This window comes from Ambystoma mexicanum, chromosome 3p, assembly GCF_040938575.1.
Source record: "Ambystoma mexicanum isolate Mex_15411 chromosome 3p, UKY_AmexF1_1, whole genome shotgun sequence".
In the NCBI taxonomy this organism is placed as follows: domain Eukaryota; kingdom Metazoa; phylum Chordata; class Amphibia; order Caudata; family Ambystomatidae; genus Ambystoma; species Ambystoma mexicanum.
The window spans coordinates 798,848,897-798,874,704 of NC_090925.1; the positions used below are offsets into that span (position 1 = coordinate 798,848,897).

At 46.8% G+C, this 25,808-nt stretch overlaps 1 protein-coding gene across 1 annotated transcript; it reads left to right on the forward strand.

Annotated features, from left to right (window-relative positions):
- The first annotated feature begins 690 nt into the window (after positions 1–690).
- On the forward strand, positions 691–25,527 carry LOC138579975 (serine/threonine-protein kinase SBK1-like). Its single transcript, XM_069650201.1, has 4 exons — positions 691–894; positions 21,459–21,648; positions 22,491–22,687; positions 24,628–25,527. The coding sequence occupies exons 1-4, from the start codon at positions 691–693 to the stop codon at positions 25,525–25,527; spliced, it is 1,491 nt and encodes a 496-aa protein (XP_069506302.1).
- The last annotated feature ends 281 nt before the right edge of the window (positions 25,528–25,808 follow it).

The following is a 25,808-nucleotide window of genomic DNA, read 5'->3' on the forward strand; positions in this document are numbered from 1 at the left end:
GATAAATTCAGTGAAGGGGCGGGTGTCTGCGATTTTTCTGTCTGTCTCTCTCTCTCTCTCTCTCTCTCTCTCTCTCTCTCTCTCTCTTTCTCTTTCTCTCTCTTTTTCCTGTATCGCAGAGGTGACATCACCAATCAGGTTTGTGTATAGGACTTGAAGCTCACAGGGGGTGCCGAACGTTTCAGTGGTTGTAAACGACCATCAAGGGGTAAAATAGGTGTGTTTTGGGGCGGTGCGTGGAAGGCGCATATGCAGGCTTGGTGGATGTGCCTTTTGAGGCACAGAATTGCAGAAGGGCGGTGTGCAGAGCACTTGTAGGGTATTGATAGAAAGCCGTAGAGGCTGGTGATTTTTGTGGCTCGAAGAGCTATTTGGACTTGGTTTTAAGGTAAAATAAAGTGATTTTGTCTGATAACGATGGAAGTGTCAAAAACCCTGACTTGGGGTACAGTGAGTATTGAAGTAATGTATTCCGGCAAATACAAGGGGGATTCACCCCTAAGCACATGTGCAAGTCCCTTCCACGCTATAAGGACACGATTTGTAAATATAGCGCAGAATGGACACGAGGCGCAGAGGGCAAGCTGCCTAAGCCATGGCCAAAAGGAGGGAGCTTCTCCAAATATGTGGAGCAACCATTACACGCGCATATGCACGAGGCTTACAAGGGGAAGAAGTTGAGCAAACCGAATGGCCATATTTGAGCTGTGCAAGATGTTTCAGGACGATGAGGGGGGCGTGGTACAGCATCACTGGATGCTGAACCAACAGGAGGCCAGTGGTGAAAAACCCTCGGCCCCTACCCCTCCTCCTACTTCTCCTGAACACAAAAGAGAAGGCGCAATAGCGGGCCCAGGGATTATATCCAGCGATGGAATTAAGAGCGGTGGCAGAGTATACCAATCCCATATTTGCACCTTCAGCATATAGTAAGACGGAGGGGCTATACGAGACTGGACAAGTGGCTAAGTGAGCGCGAAGTGCAGGTGGCGAAAACAGGGAGCACAGCAAGATTAAAGCATGACTAAAGGAGAATGACACAGGGACAGAGGGAAGAATGGAGGGACCAGAGCACATAGTTCAGAACGAGTGGGCAGGCGGACATACATTGCTTAAATTAGATGGGAAGGTAGCGAGAGAGGTGGGAAACACTAACCCAGAAGGAAGGCAGAAGAAGAGAGGGAAAAGCAAGTGCAAATAAAGAAGGACAAGAGTGTAAAGAGTGGAGGAGGGTTATCTGTACTCATGCCCTCTATATGGCAGAGTAGAAGCACAGAGCACCCCAGCCAAGATTCTCTATTGTTGGTAGCAATGGAAGAGCAATCAAGGCTTAGCTTTCAGGAGGTGATGCAGGCTGCTGGTTCTTAAGTACAGTGTAGCCCCCACAAAGGAATGTCTACACACTATGTTAATGATAACACAGTTCTTTATATAAATAAAGTTCAGAATATATACACAATCAATAAAACACTTTGTGCTTTGGCAACTAATATGGTTATAGAACAAAGGTTGCATTCACACTTCGCACAGATCACAAACGTCCATACGTAAGTTTCATTTATTTAATTGATTGTAGGTCAGCCTGACACGTGTTTCGAGCTATGTGCTCTTCGTCCGAGGCTTATGTAGTCTTGGTTTCAATCAATTGTCGAGTGACCACGGGCGCACTTCAGAAGGGATCACACGCTTGAAGGCTGGTAATTACAATTATCTATTAAATGGAATCACGCAACAACGGTTTATATAGATGACAGCTTGCACAATAAATGCACCCAAGCTCACTCGACATTTGATTGAAAGCAAGACTATATAAGCCTTGGACGAAGAGCACATAGCTCGAAACACGTGTCAGGCTGACCTACAATCAATTAAATACATGCAATTTACGCATAGACTTTTGTGATTTGTGCGCAGTGTGAATGCAACCTTTGCTCTATAACTTACAAATTGTGGCAAGCTTGGCAGGAGACCCACACCTTGCATTTACCCGCAGCCGAATCCACTTCTAACATAATAGTCAAGCGCTCAGGTTTTCAAATTTCTCCTTGCTCCTTCTGCCAAACTATCTCAGTGCAATACTAATATGGTAAATATGTACAATGTCTATGTGGTAGCTCAGTTAACTATTGACTCCTATAAAATGCACCATTTGCTAACAGTCTCAATGGCATACAAATCAAAATAGTAAAGTGAATCAACAATAGACCTGGGAAGGAAGACAAGCTGGGTTAAACATATGGCAGAATACCTTGCCCCTCCCCGAGACACAGTGCTGTGTGAGGATTCCCCCACCTGTGCAACCTATAAATAAAGTGTATCAACAAGCCCAGTCCATACATGTTTAAGATAGTCTTGTTTCCTGCTACAATGTTCTACTACCCCAATGTACCTGGTTTAGCAAAGTTCTTTGACGATTCGTCGACGGATCCCTCTTGAATGAACTCCCTTTAAGGCAGGAGCCACGGGTGGTCGAGATTCCTCGAAGAAAAGGTGAACAATGTCGTTGAGGCTGCAGCTTCTGCCTTTGCGGTGCTCGTCGACGATCGGTCGTGGACGTCCTATGAAGATGAGGCATGCGGGGCACCTCGATGATGAGAGGTCGTTGCCGCAAAGCAGAACGATGAAGAACGTAAGTCCAGCAAGGGCGTTGGGTCATCAGCGTCGACGATCGGGTCTCAACCACGGCTGGCTTTCGAATCTTCGTCAGCCTCTTTGTGTACTACGCGTGGTGGGAAACACCAGCAGATTCTCATTGTTTCGTCTGCGACCTCGACCTTCTCTGGTGGGACAAAGCGGTCAAAGGTGATGGCTAGGGAGTCCTTCATTTCAAAGTGTCTTAAGCAATGGAGCGTTGCGGCTCTGGTCGATGGGATTACAGCGGTCCTCCGAACCTTGGTCGCCGGTGGGGGTCGTTGTCAGCCTCAACGTCCTGTCACTTACTTAAATGTTTCCTCGGCGGTCCCCAACTCCGGTCGCCAGTCTTTCAGGACTCGACTCGGGTGAAATGTGTGCTATCATGAGAGATTAATAATGGGGGAAAGTGTGCCCCTCTGGGACATTAATACTGGAAGCAATGCATGCACTTCTGTCAGACATTAATACTTGAGTATTAATACTCTGGTGAAATGTGTACTGTCCGGAGAGATTAAATCTTAATTGGGGGGGTGACCCACTCTGACATTAATACTGGAGGTGAAGGGCACGCTTCTCTGAGACAGTAATAATCAAGTAATTTTTTAATTTACGGTTTCTTAAAAACCTTTATTCCTTAATGAAATATATTGTCCATAAACAAAATAGAATAAAATTGAACCATTAAAAAACTATCAATTAATAATGACATATCCTTGTGACATAATTCATGAATCTAAGTATAAAAAGTGGCACAGAATAAAAGATCACAACCATAACCTTAATTTTAAAAAAAGGGGAGAAAGGAAGTTCTCATCAAGGCGTTCACTTAATCAAGTATTAATGCTCAGGTGAAATGTGTACTATCCTGAGAGATTAATGCCGGGGTGACGTTGCCCCTATGAGACATTAATACTGGAGGTGAAGTGCGTACTTCTGTAAGAGATTAATACTAGAGTATTAATGCTCCAGTGAAATGTGTAATATCCTGAGAGATTAATGCTCAGGTGACGTGTGCCCCTAGGAGAGATTAATACCCGAGGTGAAATGTGCGCTTCTGTTAGAGATTAATACTCGAGTATTAATGCTCAGGTGAAATGTGTACTATCCTGAGAGATGAATGGGGGGGAGAAGTGTGCCCCTCTGGGACATTAATACCAGGGGAAAATTCTTCTCTGAGCCACTTTTTCAGGTGAGTCTCTGGGTAATGTGGGACCTGGACCACTGGAGCTTTCCGTGGGAATCTGGGTCAATTGGCCGGTAACTTGCCTGCTCTCGGGGCAGCCAATGCTCTCATGATGGCGGCTTGCAGGGGTGAGACCCAGGGAGGCGCCGGTGGCAGCGCTGGTAATGCGGCTCGCCTCTTCTTTCCTTCCTTGGGGCGGGTGTTGGTTACTCTGCTTAGGGCATCCCCGGTGCACACCTGGCCCTGTGCCACCATCATTCCACAGGCCACGGGCACCGCCACAGCTGCACAGATGCCACCTGCGGCGTCCCTGGTGCCGAACAGAAACTTTCTAACACATTCTATGACAAGACAGGAGGCTCATATTATGCATTCTAATCTTTACTCTGAAACCACAGCAGCAAAGAAAAAACTTTACAAACAAAAAAGTTTAAAACAGAACTAAACAGAGTTCAATGTCAATGCAAGGGGGAACTCCCCAATCCATCATGGAGGACAGGTCATGCCCTGCAGGAGGCCAATGAGCAGGGACCCTTCCTTATATAAGTCCATTACTCTAAACCCAACCCCTCTTTCTTTGCTGCTGAAATCCACAGCCAAGTCTTCTCCTCCTAGTTGTTGCCTTAGTGTGAAATTATGGAGTTTAGAGTGTTTTTCTTTGAATAATATTGAAAGAGCCTTGGTGATTTATAACACTGTTCTGGAGAAATGGGCATTTCATGTGTGTTTGCATTACTTACTGAAAGTCGCGTTCGCGCTCGAACGCTTTCCTCCAGTCCAGAGTGTTACATTGTAGCGGTGCTCCGTATGGAGCATTCCGCTCGTTAATGGTTTCTTGTTGCCTTTCTATAACGGCGTTCGCGCCTTGTTTACTTTAATTTGGTCGCGTCGCCCGCCTCATTTAACAACTGGGCGGCGACGCGCGAAATGTTTTTCCCTCAAGAGAGGGTTTGTTTATTGGTTAAGCGGCGGTCTCCTCGGAGCCAGCACGCTCGTTCCCTCAGTTTGTTTTGTGACGCGCGCGGTCTGTTCAAGAAGCTCAGCTTCTTCCGGCGCGCGTCACGGCGGTTAAGACTGGCCTTGCAGGTCAATCAGTTCACACGCGTCGCGTGTGTGTTGTTTCCATTTTATACGCTGCTCGCGTATGAAGTCAGGAGGTTACAGGCTTTGCCTGCTTTGGGACCCGGCTGGGAGGCGGCTCGCTAGGGCCTTATTGTAGTTGGTGAAGCTCTTTAGTGAGCACTTCTACAGCGGGCAGCTGTCCTCTTTATTTATTTTTAAGTTGAACGCCATGTTTTCTTTGTTTAGGGTTTATTTCTGTTTAATCTGTTTATTAGGTTTACTTTTTATATTATGTGCATGTGAGTTCAGGAAGGCTTCTGTTGCAGCACAAGCGACATAGCTCAATAAGAGGGTTGCAGGTTTACCATGCAGAAGGCCCTGGGTTCGATACCCCCATTGGCGGTATACACATATGTATGTGTTTATATGTTTATATTTATGTATATGTATTTACTTGTGGATATATATATATTTAAGAATTGATTTTTCTTTTGTGTTTGAATTGATATTTCAGCTTATATTAACACTAGTTAGCCTACTGAAGAGCCTCATGCGATGCCAATCTGCTGTTATTTATTTATTTATTTACTTATTTATTTATTAAACACTGCACAGGGCATAGGGGATTTGCCTTCACTGTAGCTGCCATAGCCTGTTCAGTTTCAGGTTCTGCTTGAGTTCTAATTCGAGGTTAGCCCTCGTGTACTGATGGTTGCCTCATCCTGCTGGGATGCGCAGTTTGAGGTTCACATGCTCAGTGCACCCCTCCCTTAAACCTGGCAGAGTTTTTTGTTTAAGGGCTGCTGTTGGCAGATGTCAGTATCTTCCCTGGATAGGTGCAGCCACCTGCTCGGCGGCGAGGTGGCCTATGTGGTTTCTGCGAGGTGACCCCTCGTATACGGCTGGGTCCACACCCTGCTTGGGTGTACAGTTTCAGATACACTTACTCAGTGTTTCCTCCCTTAAAGTAGGCAACTTGGTAATTACCTTAACCGGTGTGTGCCATATCCTGCTCGGTTTCAGGTTCTGCCTGAGTTCTAATGCGAGGTTACCCCTCGTGTACTGCTGGTTCCACACCCTGTTTGGGTGAGCAGTTTGAGCTGCACTTACTCAGTGTTTTCCTCCCTTAAAGTCGGCGACTTTGGTAATTACCTTTACCGGTGTGTGCAATAACCTGCTCGGTTCAGGTTCTGCCTGAGTTTTTTATGCGAGGTACCCCCTCGTGTACTGCTGAGTGTCACGCCCTACTCGGGCGAAGCAATTGGAGGTGCACTTGCTCAGTGTATCCCTCCCTTAAGGTCGCCAGTTTTGTTTAAGTGCTGCATATGGCAGTTGTCATTGTATTTTTTCTGTAAACATGCCGTATCCTGCTCGGTTTCAGGCTTTGCCTGGTTTCTATTGCAAGGTACTCCCTCGTGTACTGCTGGTTCCAACGCACTGCTGGGGCGAGCAGTTGAGGTGCACTTACTCAGTGTACTCTTTGCTAAACAATATGTTTAAGTGTTGACTGGAGCACTTTTGCGTTTCCAGAATTGTCAATAACCCGGATAGTTCAGTAAGTATCACCTTCTATAAGGGCCGGGGGTTCGGACCCTTGTGAGGGCGTAACCCCTCTTCTTTGGATATTTTAAATATTTTAAATATTTTAAATATTTTTATATTTTATTTTTATTTATTAAGTTCTTTAAAGAAAAGACTGCGAGGAGGTGGTTATAACAGACTCATGTGGGGGTTGTACCTTCCCTCTAGCCATCACTATGGTGTTAACCTTCGTCTTAGTAAAAATTCTGATGCCCTTTACCTTAGTTAGATTTGGGACAACTCAGTCCTTTCCTTAGGTTTTTGCTTTCCCCAATAACAATTGCTCCACCCAATGCTCATGCTGATTAAGATGCAGAGAGTTTTTCTCTCGACATGAGGGGAGAAAATGATACTTTATGCCCCTTTTGAGGTCTGCAGGGCTTGACGCTCTCTTTAGTGGGGAAGTGTTCCCTTACTATTTGTCCCATTTGGACATTCTTTTACTATTGAACTATTGGTGGAGACAAGCCAGCTCGAGGGTAACTGTTCAGTTTGTTGCAAGACACGTTGGACAACCATGTTCTGCTTGGATGAAATGTTTGGAAACACTTGCTGATTTCAGGTGGGTGAGTTGCCAAATAATAACTTTCTGGCGCCTGCCCCATGGGCTTCCTCCCAAAGCTTGGCCTATTGTTCAACTGTCTGTCTGGCAGCGTGTTACAATTTCTTCTCTGCTAGAGGAGTATAGCAAGGCTTCGATATACTCAGGAGAGTTGTTTAGCCTCTTTTGTTATGTACATATATTTTCTACAGTGCAGCGAATGGAGTGCTGGCTTCACACCCGTGATCAGCCTACTGATGCAGGTTCCTATCTTGGAAGGGTATAAATCAGTCGTTTATCCCGCTGCAATCATTGAATAAACACCTCACACCACACTGGTGGTAGTAGTGATGAGTAATACTAGTATACCTGAGGGTTCGTAGCACTATACAAGTGCTATTTTGCTATGGGTAATGTGCTTAATATTCCTTCCCTGATTACCTTAGTGGCCAGCTCAGCCTCACAAAACACGCAGAGACTCTGACCTCAGGGTCTGATGGGCAGTGGTCCCAATATGCTTTCACAACCTTTTCATTTACGGGGCATGATAATTACCCCAGAGTGCTTTCCCCCTCATTCCCCTTCCCGCCATCCTTGGGGAGGGTTGCATCAGGATATTACACCTCTTGGAGTATACCCGATGGTTTCTGTTTTCCTTTACAGGAATTCTGACTCGTGACCAGTGCAGACTCGCACTGAGCATTTCCCTCCCGTCAGTTACTTCCTTTGCGCTAATGCCTGATATTTCCATAAGTTCATTTGAGCCCATTTCATGGTCAGGGGGTTGTTTGGAAGTACAAGAGTGTATTTATTTATTTTAAGGGTGTAAAGCGAGGCTTTAGCGTGGTCCTCGGGGTAGCCTTCTTTTGGGTTGCAAGGTTTTCCTTAGATAAGTGGGGAAGGGTTCTCCTCCTTTGGGGAGGTTAAATTTCCCTTGGTGGGATAGAGGGGTTTGGAAGCGCTACTAATCTCCCATCCATGTCTGTCAGTGCGTTTCCCAGAGGGCTGGGATATATATATATATATTTCTGAGGCTTGTGGAATCTGCTTAGATCACATGCTGTGCATAGGCCGACATCTAGTGGAAGCTGCGGAGTATTACAGTTTGTTTTTCGAAAATCGAAAAAGGGCGTCGACACAGGGCGTGCCAGTAATACTATCCCTAGTGTGACGTCCACTGTACCCATGATCCCTCACGCGTCTAGGATCCCCAGATTGTTTTTTTCCGCCATTCTGGTCGGAAGCACTTCATCGGAGTTCCCTGGCTTTGCCATATTTGCACTTAAAACTAAATCTAATTTGCCCCGTTTTGTCACCCTTACGTCGATCAGCATCTCGACGCCGAACCGGGGAGGAGATCAACGTCGAAACCCGACGGATTGGGCCTTGAGGCTTCCGCCTCGGCTCGGGCCTGGGCCGCTGGCCTCGGCCCTACAAGTAGGGAGAGTGGGGGGTGGTACACTTCCACACTCGGTTATAGACACCTTCTTACCTACACACACTTGCCCGCTGCCCACAGGCGCGTATGGAGGGTACGCCCTTTCAGTTTTGCCCCAAGTGTAATAAGAAATACCCTTGGGTAGATAAGCACGCTACGTGCAACCTTTGCCTGCCCAGAGACCACCCCGAGGCGGGTTGCAGGGCCTGTAGCAGGTTTAAGACCAAAACTCTTAAGGACCGCTCCACCAAGCGTTGGGCCCACCACGCCAAGCTAGCAGCTATGGAGGCGGAGGGTACCTTCAGCGACGGCAGCGACGCCGGACTTTCGGACGGCGAGGGCAACAAGGCGTCGAAAGACAGCCTAACGCACGTCCCCGGCCTCGGAAGGTCGTCCGTCCCGGCGACTATGGGGAAGTCCCCCGGCGACAAGAGCGTTACACATACACACGCTAAACACAAAAAAGCCACCCGAGATTCGACATCGTCGAAACCTCGGAAAGAGGCACAGAAGGAGCGGTCCGAAAGGACGTCCTCTGGGCGGTCCCGGTCGAGGTCGCCGCACGACGTCAGGCAAGCCTCCACACTTGCACATAGTGCCTCGCCCATTAACATCACGGAAGATCACTCGTCCGGAGACGAACACGACTTCCATCCCCAGCCTGCACCCCAGGGAAAGGGTACATCACTTGGGAGTAAGGAGGGCCCAGTTTCGAAGCCTAGTTCGAAACACAGGGATTCCACCTCCGATCCTCGACGCCAGGCGTCGAAAAATAAGGGAAATGGTAAACACACTTCCACCCACGGGGAAGGGGGTAAGCAACAAAGGAAACAAACCTTACAATCCCCAACAATAGAACTGACTTCCCCGTCCAAGTCTTCTCAGGGACAGTCCATAGAGAGTTCCAGCAAGGTCACCCCAAGCTCAAAACTCTGGTCATGCGAGGACATTGACAGAGTAATGTCAAGGATGTCCTCCTTAGCAAATTTCTTCGAAAGACACCCTGACCAACTACTAGCTTTAAACCCTCAGGAATCTTCTCCCTCAGGTTCAAGGGACCCTATCCCTTCAAATAAAAGGCCCCGGGTCGAGACACCTTTAAAGGCTTCAGACCCCTTCGAGGTCCAACCCTATTCTTGCCTTTTCCCTACAGGCCAAGGAGACTCTTCCCTTATAGAGGGCCAGGATTTTGAGACACCAGAAGATCTCCCAGTGTCAGATTATTACGGGGAGGACGAAGACGAGGATGAGCCAGAAAATAGCCCAGATATTTTCAGAATGGACTCACCAGTCGAAAGGGAAGCCCCAGTGTCTGATTCCCCAATAGATAATCAGCCCCTACTGAATGAACTGCTCTCTCGGACAGCTAACCACTTCCACATAGACACACAAGGTGTCCAAGAAGAGAGGGACTTCGCGGAAGAACTAATAGGGGAAAGGAAGACAGTAGCCCAGACCATTCCCATCCTGAAATCTATTCAACGCAGAATAGCACCATCCCTTGTCAACCCAAACCTGACAAGACCTGTAAACCCTAGAGTAGAGAAGCTGTTTAAAGCAGCCCAGTCGGACCCTCTATATATTAGAGGCCAACTTAAGCCAGACTCTCTAGTCGTAACTAACACCCGCAAGAGAGCTGGAACCCCATTATCTTCCTCGGAGGCTCCCCCCGACAAGGAAAGTAAGAAACTCTATGGTTTTGGTAGAAAAGTAGCTTCCACGGCAGCCTACCAAACCAGAATCGCGAATTCCACCACACTGTTGGCCAGCTACAACTGCCATCAGTGGGAAGAAGTGGCAGCACTAATAGATTCCGCTCCCGAACCCCTTAAGAGCCAGCTATCTCGCATTTGTGCAGAGGGAAGAAACGTCTCAGGCTGCATTTTAAAAGCAACTTTAGACGCCGCAGACAATGCGGGTAGAATTATTGCAGAGGGGACTGTCATCAAAAGACATGCTTGGTTGAGGCAGTCGGGATTCAGAGCAGAAACACAAGCTGCACTCTTAGACAAACCAGTGGAAAGTGATCTCCTGTTTGGAAAGGCAGTCGAGGACGCACTAAAAAACGCTAAGGAGGAATTCGACACCCTCAAATCCCTTGGCCAGTTAACTACAAAACCACCTAACCAAAGAGGGAACAGCAATTTTCGTCGCCCCCGCGGCCAAAATTCCAATAGAGGAAATAACTATTCCCACACCCAGGGTACACAGTGGAACACCAACTCACAACAGTCTACCCAAGGGTATGGTAGGGCTAGTAGAAGAGGACGTGGTAGAGGCAGAGGCAGCCCCAGTAAAGGAGGCGGCACGCCTCCACCAAAGCAGTGACTCTCATTTCAGGGTCCCTTCCCATGCAACCCCAGTAGGGGGACGAATATCCAGCTTCACCCAGGCATGGGAAGGGATAACATCCGACAGATGGGTGCTGTCGACGGTATCCAAGGGGTACTGTATAGAACTACTGCAACGTCCCCGAAACCACCCTCCAAGACAAAAAGTCCACTCTTTAGAACATCAAAAGATCCTCCTCGAGGAAATCTACAATCTGCTCCTAAAGGACGCGATAGAACTCGTCCCAGGACACCAGGTAAACAAGGGTATCTATTCAACTTACTTCCTTGTGCCAAAGAAAGATTTAACAATGCGCCCAGTATTGGACTTACGGCCTGCCAACAAGTATGTCAAGCCCCAAAAATTCCGTATGACCACGCTACAAGAGGTAATCCCACTCCTAAAAAAGGGGGATTACATGGCAACCTTGGATATGAAAGATGCCTATTTTCATATTTCCATGCTCCCGGCGCACAGAAAATACTTGCGCTTCAAGGTGGACAGTCGCCACTACCAATTCAAGGTACTGCCCTTCGGGATAGCTTCAGCACCAAGGGTATTCACCAAGGTACTGGCGGTGGCAGCTGCACACCTACGCAGGGAGGCAATCCCAGTGTACCCTTATCTGGACGACTGGCTCATAACGGGGGAAACCCCAGGAATCTGCAGATCAAACATTCAGAGGACTATCGACCTCCTCCACGAATTAGGCTTCTCTATCAACGAGAAAAAGTCAAGTCTGGTGCCAAGCACCTCAAAACAGTTTCTAGGAGCTATCCTAGATACTCAGAAAGAATTGACCTTCCCTTCGGAAGAAAGAATTCGGAATATACTTCTGCAAATTCCGCATTATCAGTCAGGTCAACAGATAACAGTACGCAAAGCTATGCGGTTACTGGGCATGATGGCGTCATGCATTTACCTGGTCCCCCACGCGCGTCTGCGCATGCGTCCCATGCAGGAATGGTTGGCGAAACAGTGGTCTCAGGCAAGTGGTCAGTGGGACGATCTAGTGGTCGTTTCGCCAACACTCGTACAGAGCCTACACTGGTGGACAAGAGAGAATCTCGCAAAGGGGAAACCCTTTTACGAACCCGAAGTACAGGCAGTGGTGACTACAGATGCATGCCTGACTGGGTGGGGAGCTCACCATCTCCACCACACAGCTCAGGGTCTCTGGTCTCACTCAGTAGCCAAGAACCACATAAATCTGCTAGAGCTTCTGGCAGTATTCCGAGCGCTGCAGGCGTTCGAGCCCCATCTACTGAACTTGTCGGTGCAGATCAGGACGGACAGCACGACAGCCATGTTCTATCTGAACAAGCAAGGAGGGACTCGTTCGCCAAATCTGTCCAAGCTTGCCCAGAAAATATGGATATGGGCACTCAGACGGAACATCTTCCTGTCATCGCAACATGTTCCAGGGGAGCTCAATTCCCTAGCGGATGCTCTAAGCAGAGACTCCCTCCCAAAAGAACACTAATGGGTCCTTCACAGAGACGTAGTAGAAGATCTCTTCTCTCAGTGGGGTTTCCCCACTATAGACCTATTCGCCACAAGGGAAAACAAACAATGCCCAGTATTTGCATCCAGGTTCCCCCAAACGGACTCCCAGGGGAATGCCCTGTGGATGAACTGGTCGGGGATGTTTGCGTACGCTTTTCCACCAACTCCTCTCATCAGGAAGGTGGTGTACAAGATGAACAAGGAATCAATGACGCTCATCCTAGTTGCTCCCATGTGGGCGAGACAACCATGGTTTCCACACCTACGCAGGATGACGGTGTGCGAGCCCATCAGACTCCCAGCCTGGTACAACCTTCTGTCCCAGCAACAAGGTCAAACAGTGCATCAGGAACCCAACTCTATGAACCTAGCAGCATGGCTCCTGAAGTCATAGAGTTTGGACATCTCAAATTACCACAGAGGTATATGGACATTCTAAAAGAGTCCAGGAAACCAAATACAAGACACTGTTACTTTGACAAGTGGAAAAGATTCGTTATCTGGTGCCAGAATAAACAAATCAACCCGGTTGATTGCACTCCTTCCAACGTTGTAACATACATGCTCCACCTGCTGGATGCAGGGTTGGTTTTTAACTCTCTGAAAGTACACCTGGCAGCCCTCTCGGCTTACACCACATCCCATAACAGGGTCTCGTGGTGGAAAGTACCAGTGGTTAAAGCCTTCATGGAAGGAGTAAAGAGACTTCACCCTCCTATTTCGAACCCACCGCCAGGATGGGACCTCAACGTGGTGCTAGCTAAGCTCATGGGCCCCCCCTTCGAACCCATGCATAAAAGTAGTCTCAAACACCTGACTTATAAAACGGCCTTCTTAGTAGCCATTACCTCCATAAGAAGGGTCAGTGAAATTCAGGCTCTGTCAGTGCAAGATCCTTTCTTTACTATCCACAAGGACAAACTGGTTTTACGCACACACCCTAGGTTCTCACCAAAATTCATATCCAAGTTCCATGTAAACCAGTCCATCGAGCTTCCGGCTTTCTTCCAAAACCCACAAAGCTCGGCTGAGGTGAAACTACACACCCTAGATGTGCGTAGGGCGGTCTTATACTATGTAAATAAAACCAGACCGCTAAGGAAAACAGATCAACTGTTTGTCTCCGTAGCTACAGGCAGAGAGGGGGATCGCGTCTCTAAGGGCGCTATCTCTAAGTGGATTATCAACTGTATACAGCTGTGTTACTCTCTTTCTGAAAAGACTCTGCCTTTTACGCCAAGGGCCCACTCTACTAGAGGCATTGGGGCCACTCTGGCTTTCATTGCAAATGTTCCCCTCGACACCATTTGCAAAGCAGCTACTTGGAGCTCTATTCACACTTTTACTCAGCATTACTGCATTGACACTCATTCCAAGACAGATACACAAGTGGGACAAGCGGTTCTAAGACACCTGTTTGCTCATGACCCTTCTCACATCCCACCTCCTTCTTCTGGTACTGCTCGCTAATCTATGCACAGCATGTGATCTAAGCAGATTCCACAAGCCTCAGAAGGGATACATTACTCACCGTAATCGTATTTCTGATGCTTGTATCTGCTTAGATTCACATGCGACCCACCCTTCCTCCCCTCCGAGAGAAGGCGCATGGTTGCTTGTAGTCTTACCTTTCTGTCTATCTGCTTGGACTATCTGTACTCACGCTACTCCTCATGCTACCTCATGTCAGGAAAAACACAATCTGGGGATCCTAGACGCGTGAGGGATCATGGGTACAGTGGACGTCACACTAGGGATAGTATTACTGGCACGCCCTGTGTCGACGCCCTTTTTCGATTTTCGAAAAACAAACTGTAATACTCCGCAGCTTCCACTAGATGTCGGCCTATGCACAGCATGTGAATCTAAGCAGATACAAGCATCAGAAATACGATTACGGTGAGTAATGTATCCCATATATATATTTAGTTAATGACTTGTGTCGCCTAGTCTCCTGCATGACAGGTAGACCTATTAGGTTTTCACAGGAGATTGTTGGTTGCAATAAGGTGCCAGCTCTAGAGGATAGTTCTCTTCTGGGGAGCGACTTCATTTTAACTGCTTAAGGATCAGTTCTTTACAGTTTAGAGTACTTGTTGAGTTTTTGGAATTTAGAGGGTCCTCCTTCGGTTAGTTTATGATCCTCTAGGGGAGTCATACCATGGAGGAGGGTACAAGATCAAGCATCGGGCACATCTGCAAAGGGGTTCAGATTTCACTATAATGGTAGTGGTTGGATATAAGATACATTTTTCTCTTTGCCAAGTTTGGTCTCTTATAGGTCAGGTTGTAAATATCTGCCTTTGTCATGGTAGCAAAGTCCTTCTTCAATAGCTTGGGTGGTCTGTTGGTCTCCGTTTTGGGTAATTTGGCATGTTAGCGGTCAGGTGGGGCCTGCTCTTCCATTCTGCTTCCGCCTCCAGAAGACATACCTTCTTCATTATTCATATGTCTGTAGACAATTGTGGGTTAAGTCTATTGCTTTTCATCTCCGCTCAGGATGGGTCGTCCTATTACAGATTAATAAATGACCTTTTTACTCCCATTTTACCTTTTTATGAAGGTTTGTCTTCCCACGTGTTCCCCAGTGTAGTTATGTAACATGCCCTGTCTTTTATGCGATATCTTCCTTTAACGCATGAGATGGCCCATCCTACTAGTGTAGAAAACTTGGTTCAGTGTTTCCCCTCTTTTAACCAGTTGGGTTTGGTGACCTGTAAGGAAAGCTGGAATTGGCACATCTTCCAGTTGTTGGTCTGCAGGGGATTTGGCTATGCCTTATATGACAGTTATTAAAGCAACCTAGTCTTGGGCAATTCTCTGGTGGCCAGTTGGTTGATCTAATGAAAGTATTTAAATAATTTTCTTCTCCTATTATTTTATTATATTGTCTATGGTATTGATGATGTTGTGCTAGTAAGATGCAAGGGCTTTGAAATTGCATAATATGAGCCTCCTGTCTTGTCATAGAATGGCTAATCCCCCACACTAACGTGAGATGGGGGTTTAGATTCTATTAAAGACAAGGAGGCGATTATTATCCCACCCACCCACCCTGGGTATGATATGATATGACAGTTATGACACGCATGTACACAGATGTTTTAAGAAAGAACAGTCTTTGGTTTGTTGGTCTTCCCATCCATCCACCCTTCTTGCTTGTTTTACAGCTACGAGTTGAGATTTTGAGCAGGAGGGTGGCTCACAGCTTCAAGTTATGGAGTGCGTGGTACGAGAGCTTCGCTGGATTTGCCTTCATCGTTTATCATCTGATCTGTGCAGTGGACGTCTGGTTCAAGACAGCTACAGAAAGAGGGGTTGGGTTTAGAGTAATGGACTTATATAAGGAAGGGTCCCTGCTCATTGGCCTCCTGCATGGCATGACCTGTCCTCCATGATGGATTGGGATGTTCCCCCTTGCATTGACATTGAACTCTGTTTAGTTCTGTTTTAAACTTTTTTGTTTGTAAAGTTTAGTCTTTGCTGCTGTGGTTTCAGAGTAAAGATTAGAATGCATAATAATCGCCTCCTTGTCTTTAATAGAATCTAAACCCCCATCTCACGTTAGTGTGGGGGATTAGCCATTACACTTTTAAGCAAAAATGCATGTATCATTTTGATGATATACTGGTTGCAGCGCCGTTAAAGATGTCTTTAGTAAGTTGTGGATTTCGATGCATGTTATGGAGAAACTGCAGGGAATGGCGTGACCCGCATTACTGTTGATGTGCAGAAAAGACGCAGGTGTTATTTTGCCTAGGGCGGGAAACGGGCTCCTCTCTAGCTGTGTGTGCGCCCCCACGCCGGATCCTCTGTATTCCCGTAGCAATCCTGGGTGGGACTGGGCTAGGCCCGGGCACCAATGAGAAAGTGGCCCACAGCCGAAAAACGCGGTTCCTCTTGTGACAGACTGTTCCGGTAGTAGGTGGTGGTGGGGGAGGGGGGACTTTTGGTAAATGGCGGTGCAAATTGTGTATCTTAAATGATATTGTACAGTAACACTGATCAAAACCACTCGCTGCAGAGTGAAGTAACTCATCTGACTGACCAACTTTGGCCCAAAACCCGGCCCACCCTAGGAGGCCTAACCTTCACTTCCGGCATTGACCTATAGGCCAGTCCTAGCCTGTAAGAGGGTCCTGGGTGCGAATGCCTCTTTGCCGGGAGAAAGGACGCCTCGGAAGCTGCGGGCAGCATGCCTGCGTGTTTCCTCATAATCCTTGGCACCCCTCATGCCCACGGCCATGGCATTGTGGTTCCCTCGCTGCCTTTTGCAGAGCGGGACAGCGCGATATATGGCCATTATGGGGGTTCGCCACTGTGACGCTACTGAGTCGGATGGAGTCTGTGGGCGGCGGGGGGAGCAAGGGACAGCGTTTAGCGATTGCATATATATTAAAAATACGTTTCCTTCCAAAGTGCGTATATACAATATATATATCACATGACATCCTATTATGTATAGAAACGGGCGACAGTGTTCATGAGTTGAAATAATAAGAATTATTATTTATTTCAAATTGTAGCGTTATAGAGGATTAGTTAGACTCGGGTATGACTCGTGTTTTATTGACTGGATAAGAATCTCAGTACAGAATATGAACTTTACGTTTCTTTTACTTTGGGGTACTTTTCCCGCCGCAGCACCCGGGTACTGGTGGCGCCTCAGAACTGCCGGGGCCACCGCCCCATTGTTATGGCAGCACCTCCAGCAGGTGTGACCCAGAATGCACCGGGGCCCGCCCCCCATCCTCACATAAACCCCCGCTCTCTGGACAGGGAACCCCACACTGCGTGGATGCTGTCTCGGTTGGACCCCTCCTCTCTGCAGCTGGAAGCTGGGGGTGCAGGACTGCTGGGCAGTGGGCACAGGAGACCACCGCGGATTCACATCGCAGACCCCGAGAGCGGGGCGAGGGGACACCCCATAACTTGCGCCCCCCAGAGAGAGCTCGGAGTTTTGGCACGGGCTGACGTTAGACTGCAGGTCTCGGGGCTCGCCAGAGCAGTCCAGGTAATTAGATTATTTATGTGACCGATTCACTATCCGTGTTCGTTATACACTTTGACGCACACTGACGGGAACACACGTCTAAACATCCACGTAGGGTTCATGTGCAGTTTAATCGTTTTTCGTTCATGAGATATGATTTAAAAGAGCGCCTTACAACATCCAGTTTTGCCCTTAACATATGACAGGCCAGGCATCGATGAATGGAGGGGTTTGGGGGTGTCCGAGGAGTGGGGGGGGTGAGTGTCCTCAGCTCTCACCCCCTTTCCCAGGCCACACGATGCCGTGCAGCCGTTGGTTGAGGGCCGGGAGTTCTGCCGGGCCTGGTTAGCAACTATCGATTATTTTTGCCTTTTCATCTGAAAGTCACGACCCAAAGATTGACATCAGTTGGTTGAAAGACCAACGTCACAAACATTTCTTTGTCAGAAATATTTTGTTCACCAGTGTTTCTCATTTTCTGGGGTGCACTTTGTTGCACTGTTTTTTTCGTTCCTTCACGACTACTTTTGAGGGTGTTTTGTTGTGCACATGGTACAGTTGAACAAACAGCACAATATGTTAACAAAAAAGGAGGTTCTGTTTTTATCATCAGAAATGCTCATGTGTGATTTGTTGGTATCGGAATAAAGTGAACAAGTTCGGTTTATCAGGCAGTGGGAAATACACTGTTTAACAGAAACAGAAGTGACGTCACAGACCCGGATACGCTACATGCAAAACGGCGGCTATTCTAAACGCCTCGCAGGCATGCTGTGCCACCAAGCCCTTGCATAGCTCTCAACTCTCACGCTTTTGGCGGGTGTCACCCGCCTTGTAAACAGCTGACTCACCCGCCAAGCCTCCAGCACGCCCATTCATTTCAATGGGCGTCTCACCCGCCAAAACTAAAATCGGGTGTTTTCACCCGCCTTCGCGACCCAAATGGTTGAGAGCTATGCAAAAGACGGAATCGAACGAGAGCCTGTCAGAGAGTGGACACAGTCCTTCTCACCCTCTTAACAATTGCACCCTTTATAGTCTCACGGAGAGTCACCCTTATTGTCACGTGGTGCCTACTAGTAGGAAAAGGGCAAGAAGAGCAGACTATTCTCAGTGAGATGCATTGCACACAAGGGTTTGGGTGGGAAGCCTGTTCTGATTATCGGCCTTCCTTCTGCAGGGGAGATATAGTAATACTTACCTGCTGAGCAGCGCCATTACTCCATCTATTTACTGGAGGATGGGGGCTGTATCATGAAGTAAACACGCTCCGTTTATCAGGCAGCGGGAAAGACACTGTTTAACAGAAGCGATGTCACTGACCCGGAAACACTACCTGTAAAATGGCGACTGTTCTACAAGCCTCACATGCAGGTTGTGCAAACCACCTTCAAAAGATTGTATCGCAGAGGAGCCAATCAGAGAGTGCACAAGGTCCTACTTAATGTGTAACAATAGTGTTTATTGGGGATCAATTTACATGGGCACAAACATTAGAAAGTGTGTGAAAGCCTTGCCACCAGCTTTTACACATTTTTCTTACGCCGCGATTCATTTTCATACGTTTGTAGGACGGAAAGGAGGGGCGCGCGCAACTTGTGTTTTTGCCACCTCACTTCCGTCTGTGCGCCGCCTTTTGCTCTCCCTTTTTACACTCTGCCATGCAAATGATGAACATTTCGCAGTGGAGGCCTGGCTACGCTTGAGTCAGGGCCGTCTTAAGCATTTTTGGGGCCCTGTTCACAGACATCATGGGGGCCTCCCTCCACCAAACCAAAGGAATTAAGTGATCAAGAATATCTACCCCGCCGCAATCACAACCCATAGTTTGATTTGCTACCTCACAGCATTAAAAATAAGCATGTTTACTCCCTTTAAGTCGCCTTACCCTCTTCATTCTTGCTCTAATCAGAATGATAAAGAAGTACCATTTCAAGGCCAACATTATCAGTCTACGAAGAGGTTACGTCTGTTCTAGAATAGATTCAGGAGACTTTTTATCAATAGAATCCAGGAAGGTATGCAGCCTGTAGTGTTATTGCAGGACTGTATGTGAAAGGTACATGTAACCCAGAATAGACCCAGAACTCACATTTGCTGCCTCACAGAACGGAAACGTGCTCAAGCATGGATAGAGCAGACCAATTGGTAGGAAGGAGAAACCTACACATAGCATGGATAGTGGATGCAGATTAGAAGCTACCAGGCAGACTGAGATTATAAATGGGACATGGTTTTCAAATAGTGTTGCCATTAGATATCAAAGGAACAAAGGCCTGTGGTGTGCAATATAAACATGCCCACTATTATATTGGAAGCAACACTATAGCCAGTGAAACCATGAGTGAGGCTCTTTTGAAGATCATACCCTGAGGAGGAAATCTCTCTGAAGGGCTCACCATTTTGAAAGGTTTAGTGACTGGCAATTTCTAGAAGCTAGGCAATACAAGATTAAATTAGATGCACAGCATTACACACACTGGTTAAGGGGTGAATCTGTGATTTGTGCCAACTTTGCACTTTCTGCATTTGAACACTTTCATTACCAGTTCTTACCATGAAATAAAATAATCTAATTTTTATAAAACTGACTTGGAAAGTACACCAATCACATTACCAAACATGACATTTAAAAAATATGTGTATTATAGAAGGGTGTAACCCAGAATGATTCTAGCTTCATTCTCTGTATCATCAAGAGAAGTATATAAGTACCAGCATACCAATTAGTGTGATTTAATCCGGGTTAGTGTTTTAAAGCTTTACATAGTTCCTAGACACTGGCTTGTGAAATTGTCATTTATAAACGTGCAGAAAAACTATGCAAATCGTTTATGTGGTGTCAAACGAGCAGACTTTAAAATATGCTTGCCCGAGGCTTGCAACATCTGATCCGTTCCCTTCTGTCTACAACCCCTTCCACTCAATGGCCCACATAAGAAGAAAGACCAATGAATGGGCTAAACGATGCCACCAGCATGCAAGGAGGCAAACTTCACAAAAGACAGTACAGTAATGTACGAGATATTAGATGATTTGACCAGGATCACTCAATTGTCTGCCGGCAAAGCCAGCATACAAGAAGGAATGCTTTCACTCCAAATTTCGATACTTATTCGACTCTTGGACTTACAGTTTATGTTCATCATTGGAGGTGGTGGCCTAGGTTTTACAACACACCATCTGTACAAACCAATTTCTAGACCTTCACCATAAGGATGACATGTTCGTTTCTTATAGCACCCCTATTTCGTGCAGGTACATTGCTGATCCTAGCACCTGTTGTGCTGCAAGGCCAAGTACATGCACAGGCAGGTTTATAAACTTCAGACATAGGAAAGGCTCAGCCAGCCTTACAGGAATGTGCTATTCAAATCTTGCATATAAACGCATATCTCTGCAATGAGTGCTTAACACACTGAGCTAACTTCTGAACCATTGTGGCACTCAATTTACCAATATGCATTTCAAATTTGGCTATTGCACATGATCAACATAATTCCCACAGGAAGGAAAGAATGCTAGAGGAGTTGTGCCGCAAGGAACAAACACACAAACTAGAACACAGAAAGCATTACATGACAAATTGATTGAGGCAGAATGTACTTAACAAAACTGACAGGCAATAGGTTTAGAGCCTCAGCAGCATACCATAAAATATCCAGATGTGTGCTATTTAAGTCTGGTGAACAAAGGATCAGGCAGCCTTGTGGGGCCCCTTCCAAGGTGGGGGCCCTGGGCAAGTGCCCCTTTTGCCCTCCCATAAAAACGTCTCTGGCTTGAGTGCACATGTTCCCGTCACTGCCGTCAAATTACAAGGATGTATAAAATGGACTCCATAGTCACCCACGTGGAGGAGGCAGGGCTGTTTTGTGAGTGGATTCTTGCCTTTGTGTGATGTGCACTCAAGTTATGCTGAGGGTCATTGGGATTGTGTAGTTACACTGCAGCCAGTGAAATTCCGCAGTGATCTTATTAGCCTCTCGTTAGATGTATGGCCACCAAAGCTCCTTTCAAGCGGAGAATGTTATATTGTCGCTAAGTACTGACTGTGGGACATGGCCTCAGAATGCGCCAAGTGCAGTGAAAGAGTCTTGGCAAGGTTTTCTATGGGCCATTTGCATGTCTGCGGCTTTTCTAAGTTACTGCATGTTTGCTGACCAATAGTTCCTTTTTTCCAACATTTCAGTGTGAGGAGAAAAACTGCACCATGAATTCCAGCGCAACAGAGACTGAACTTATCCTGCAGGATCAGGTTTCCCAAATGTCAAGGGGCCTGGTGGAGGTGGTCCTGGAGGATTACTTTGAGGTTCTGGAGGCGCTTGGCGCTGGGGCCTATGGCTCTGTGCTGAGGGCACAAAACAGGGGAACTGATAAGGACAAACCAAAGCATCTAAGTGCAAAGCATGCAGTGGCCGATACACACGTTACTCTTAAGGGTAATGGGTATTCAGTAAAACACATAACACACACCTTTCAGTCCTGCTCTCTAAAGTACTCTTTATCTACTTAACCCTGGATTGACTTTGCTCCATTATTCTGTAAATCGGTGCATTTTCAGGCTTCCCACCCCCTCTGGCGTGGGAATTAGACAGCCTGTGCTTGACCCCCCATTGCACTAGCTCTCTACTGACCCAAAGTCTGATTGAAACGGTGCCCCTTTGGCCCTATTGGCAATGATCCAGAGTATATGATACAATATGATATGGCATTTATAACGCGCCTGCACACAAGAGTTTCAAGGCGCAACAAGACAAGGGAGGGAAGACAGAGGAAGGACAAGACAAGTGCTCTTACTAGGCCCTGTGTCATTCAGATCGTACAAGTGCGACACCGCAAAGTGCACAGGGTTTATTTCAAACTACCCTCACCCCCCACGCAGACACACTGAGTCAATCGGTCATTTTGAGTTCTAGGGTTAATATTTATGCATATAAGTATTCTTGTGTCTTTAAAAAAAACATGGCCGTAGATCAAACCACACAAGAGACGTCAAACCTCGGCCCGGTGGTTTAGTGGGCAACAAGCACCACTTTCTTTCTTTCAAATGGAAATAGTTTGCCACGCCATAGTGACTCACATGCCCAATAGCTACTTCCTGTTCTCTAGGTGTGACTGCGGGATCTTAGAACAGATGCAGGCGCAAAATACACATGTTGCATATAATGCGGACTTTGCTCAATTAACCATTAACTCCTGCACGCTTTCTTTACAGACCAGTCCATGGCCCTGAAGCTCCTCAAGAAAAGCCTTACATCGTTGAGTGGCTTTTTGGTGGAGTACTGCACATCCTTCCTCCTCTCCTCGCACCCGTCTATCATCGGCTGCTATGAAATTGCTTTTCAGACACCGGAGCACTATGTTTTCGCCCAAGAGCTGTCACTTGTTGGTGATCTCTTCTCCCTGATTGAGGATCAGGTATGTACACACTTACCTGCCCAATAGGCATTACATCACTGCCTCCATAACACTCTGTCCACCTTCTCTCTTTGTAACTAATTGCAATCATGAGCTTGTGACAGTGACAGTGTCTATCCTCGGGATTGGACTGGCCTATAGGGCAATGCCTGAAGCAAAAATACAAAATGCTAGTGTGGGCCAGATTTTGGGATCAAAGTGTACCTCTTTTTTGGCAAATGTGGGCCAGTTTGATGAGTTACTTCACTATGCGGCTGGTAGTTTTGACCATTGTTGCTGAATAAATATTCTTTAAATTGTGCAATTTGCATCACATTTTATTAAAAAACACCTCCGCTGTGGGTACTATTCAAACAATCTGTCACAAAAGCAACAAATTGCTATTTGCAACTGTGGAACACATTTTCATTGGTGCCCATGACAATTTTATGCCCCAGTCCGACCCTGTCTATCCTTCAGGCTTAGTTTGGAAGGTACACTTGTGAAGATAGTGGGAGGATCGGTAACTCGATGTGCCACGGTGTAACCAGGAAACCATGATGTCTATTTAAGCCATTACTTCTTTTTATATGGAGAGTGTCTTGCTGTGGCCGCTGGTGTATTTTTTCACTGGAGAGGCATACATGTTTCCCATAATATAAGAAGCAAGCTCCGGAGTAACCAAGCCTCATTACTCCAGACAATGTGTTAATGAATGGGCTAAAATTATATTCACTAATTTTCGGTGAAAAATGTGGTTCAACGCTACAGTTTTCTCGGGTAAATTATAAAACAATGCATTAGGTTCCGAGTCACATTGTCAATAAACATTTTCATATTGACTGTGCAACTTCATGTCCATGATAGCTGCACCAACATATGCTAGTATTTCCACATACATCCACACTCATGTGTTCTTTGCGCATACTGGCAGTAACTATATTATAATACAACGGGTCCATGCTGACTCTGCAAATATATGACAATGACCCCACTTAAGAGCATACACCTCTTGGCTTCAGTCAGAAAACGTGTCCTTGCTGGGAGTACAAATGCCCTTTCCCCTGTAAGAACACTGATCATGTTGGTTTTGACCTTAGCACCAGTAAAAATACTAGTATTTCCACATACATCCACACTCATGTTTTCTTTGCACATAATGCCAGTAATTATATTATAAGAAAACGTGTCCAAGCTGAAAAATGCTTTTTTGCCTTACCGCTGCCGGCTCCTCAGATGCTCTCTAGACCTCTGGCACCAGCAATGCACGCATACAGGAACCAGGAATTACAGAGCGCATCCTGGTTCCTGAAATGCATGGTGCAGGCATAGTGACTCCATCTCATCTCGCTGCCTAAAGAGACATAACAGTACAGGGAGGTGCAAGAGCAACCCCAACCCACATTTAGGCATGCAGCTCACTGTATCCCCAATGGGCCATGCAAGGCTGGGGATGCAAGACACAGCAGCTTTGCTTGGCCTATTTGGCATTAATGCTGTGGAACTGAAAAAGTGAAGTGAAACCACGTTTCCCAGCTTTTGCTTCTTCCTCCAGATGGGTGGCGGGTCAGTGCCCTGTCATCCATTATGGAAAAGATGCCCCCCCCAACATTGCACTGTTTGATTTTCTTTTTTGTGTATATTAAGACATAGTAGACATTTTAAAAGGATCATATTATGAAGACTTTTGTGGGTTAGTGCAGTTTGACAGTGAAATTTAAATATTTTGTGAGGTAAAATTCCCTCAAAAATCCAGTTCCCTTGGCAGAGAAGTTGAAAGGGCACTTAGCCCTGTTGCCAGACCACATGTTCTAGGGGGCCCACCATGCTCAGTTTCTGAGTGAATTGTTTAGTTTACCAGTGGTACAAGTGTTTAGCATTCCAGGAGGAGAGCAGGAGATTAGCTGGATGTGGCATTTGCTTGTTGGATTCCTAAAAAGTCCTGTTATTTGGCTTTTCAGGTTGGAATTCCGGAGGAGAAAGTGAAGCGCTGTGCTGTTCAGATATCCAGTGCCTTGGATTTCATGCACAAGAAAGGATATGTGCATCGTGACATTAAACCAGAGTATGTGCTCCTGATGGATAGGGAATGTCACCGCATCAAAGTGACTGACTTTGGGTTCACTCGCCTGAAGGGGACTGCCATCTCTGCATGGTCTGGAACCATCTCGTACATGTCTCCTGAGCTTTACCAACCCGACACAGGCTGTCTGGAAGCAGAAGCTAGTCTAGATGTGTGGGCCTTTGGTGTGCTTCTGTTCTGTGTGTTGACTGGCACCTTTCCTTGGGAGATGGCGGCACTTTCAGATATCAACTATAATGCATTTGTTGAGTGGATAACTGGAGGTGTTGACGCAATTCCTTCCCGCTGGAATCGCTTCACTGTTGAGGCCCTCAAAATGTTTAGCAAGCTCTTGGCTCACAATCCCACGCAGAGGAGCCGTGCTGTTGAAGTCCTGCATTTAATAGATCTTCCTTGGACAGTGGATCTGTACTTGACTGATGGCATTGAGGAGATCAACAGCACAGAGGAAGAATATAGCACTGAGCCATCCGCTAGTGACTCCATGTCATCTTGCAGTGATGGGAGCCAGGCTGAGAGCTCCAGCCCCAGCAGCACATCTTCCACAAGCTGCTCTCACTCTGAAAGTCACGAAGAAGCAGGAAACAACAAGAGCATCAGCTTGAGCTTTCTGATGTCGTCATCCAGTGGGGGGACTTATTCTACCGCAGAAGGAGCATGTGTGGATGGTTTTGAGATGTTGATGCCAGGTCTATGGGGAGGGCACACAGCTGGCCACATGAACCTCCTCACAGATGGGTCATCTCTCTTCCTGGGGGCAGAAGAAGAGGTCTCCTGACGTGGTGTCCAAACTCACCCTGAATAAGCCTGAGAGCATACACGCTGTATGAACAGTGGAGAGAGCCGGCGGATCCAATGAGCATAGGAGGAATACGCTGAGGTGGCTGCTGTACCCGTCCAGCGTTATCTGTGTGGGAGGCACCGCAGGTAAAGCTGATGGGAGCCAGAAGTAAGGTAATGTAGTGACCTAATGGTTGATTCCACATGTTATTTTATTCTTTAAAGCAACTAAAACCAGTTATAATACCACATCACGCCGCCAAATGCCTCAATTTTCAC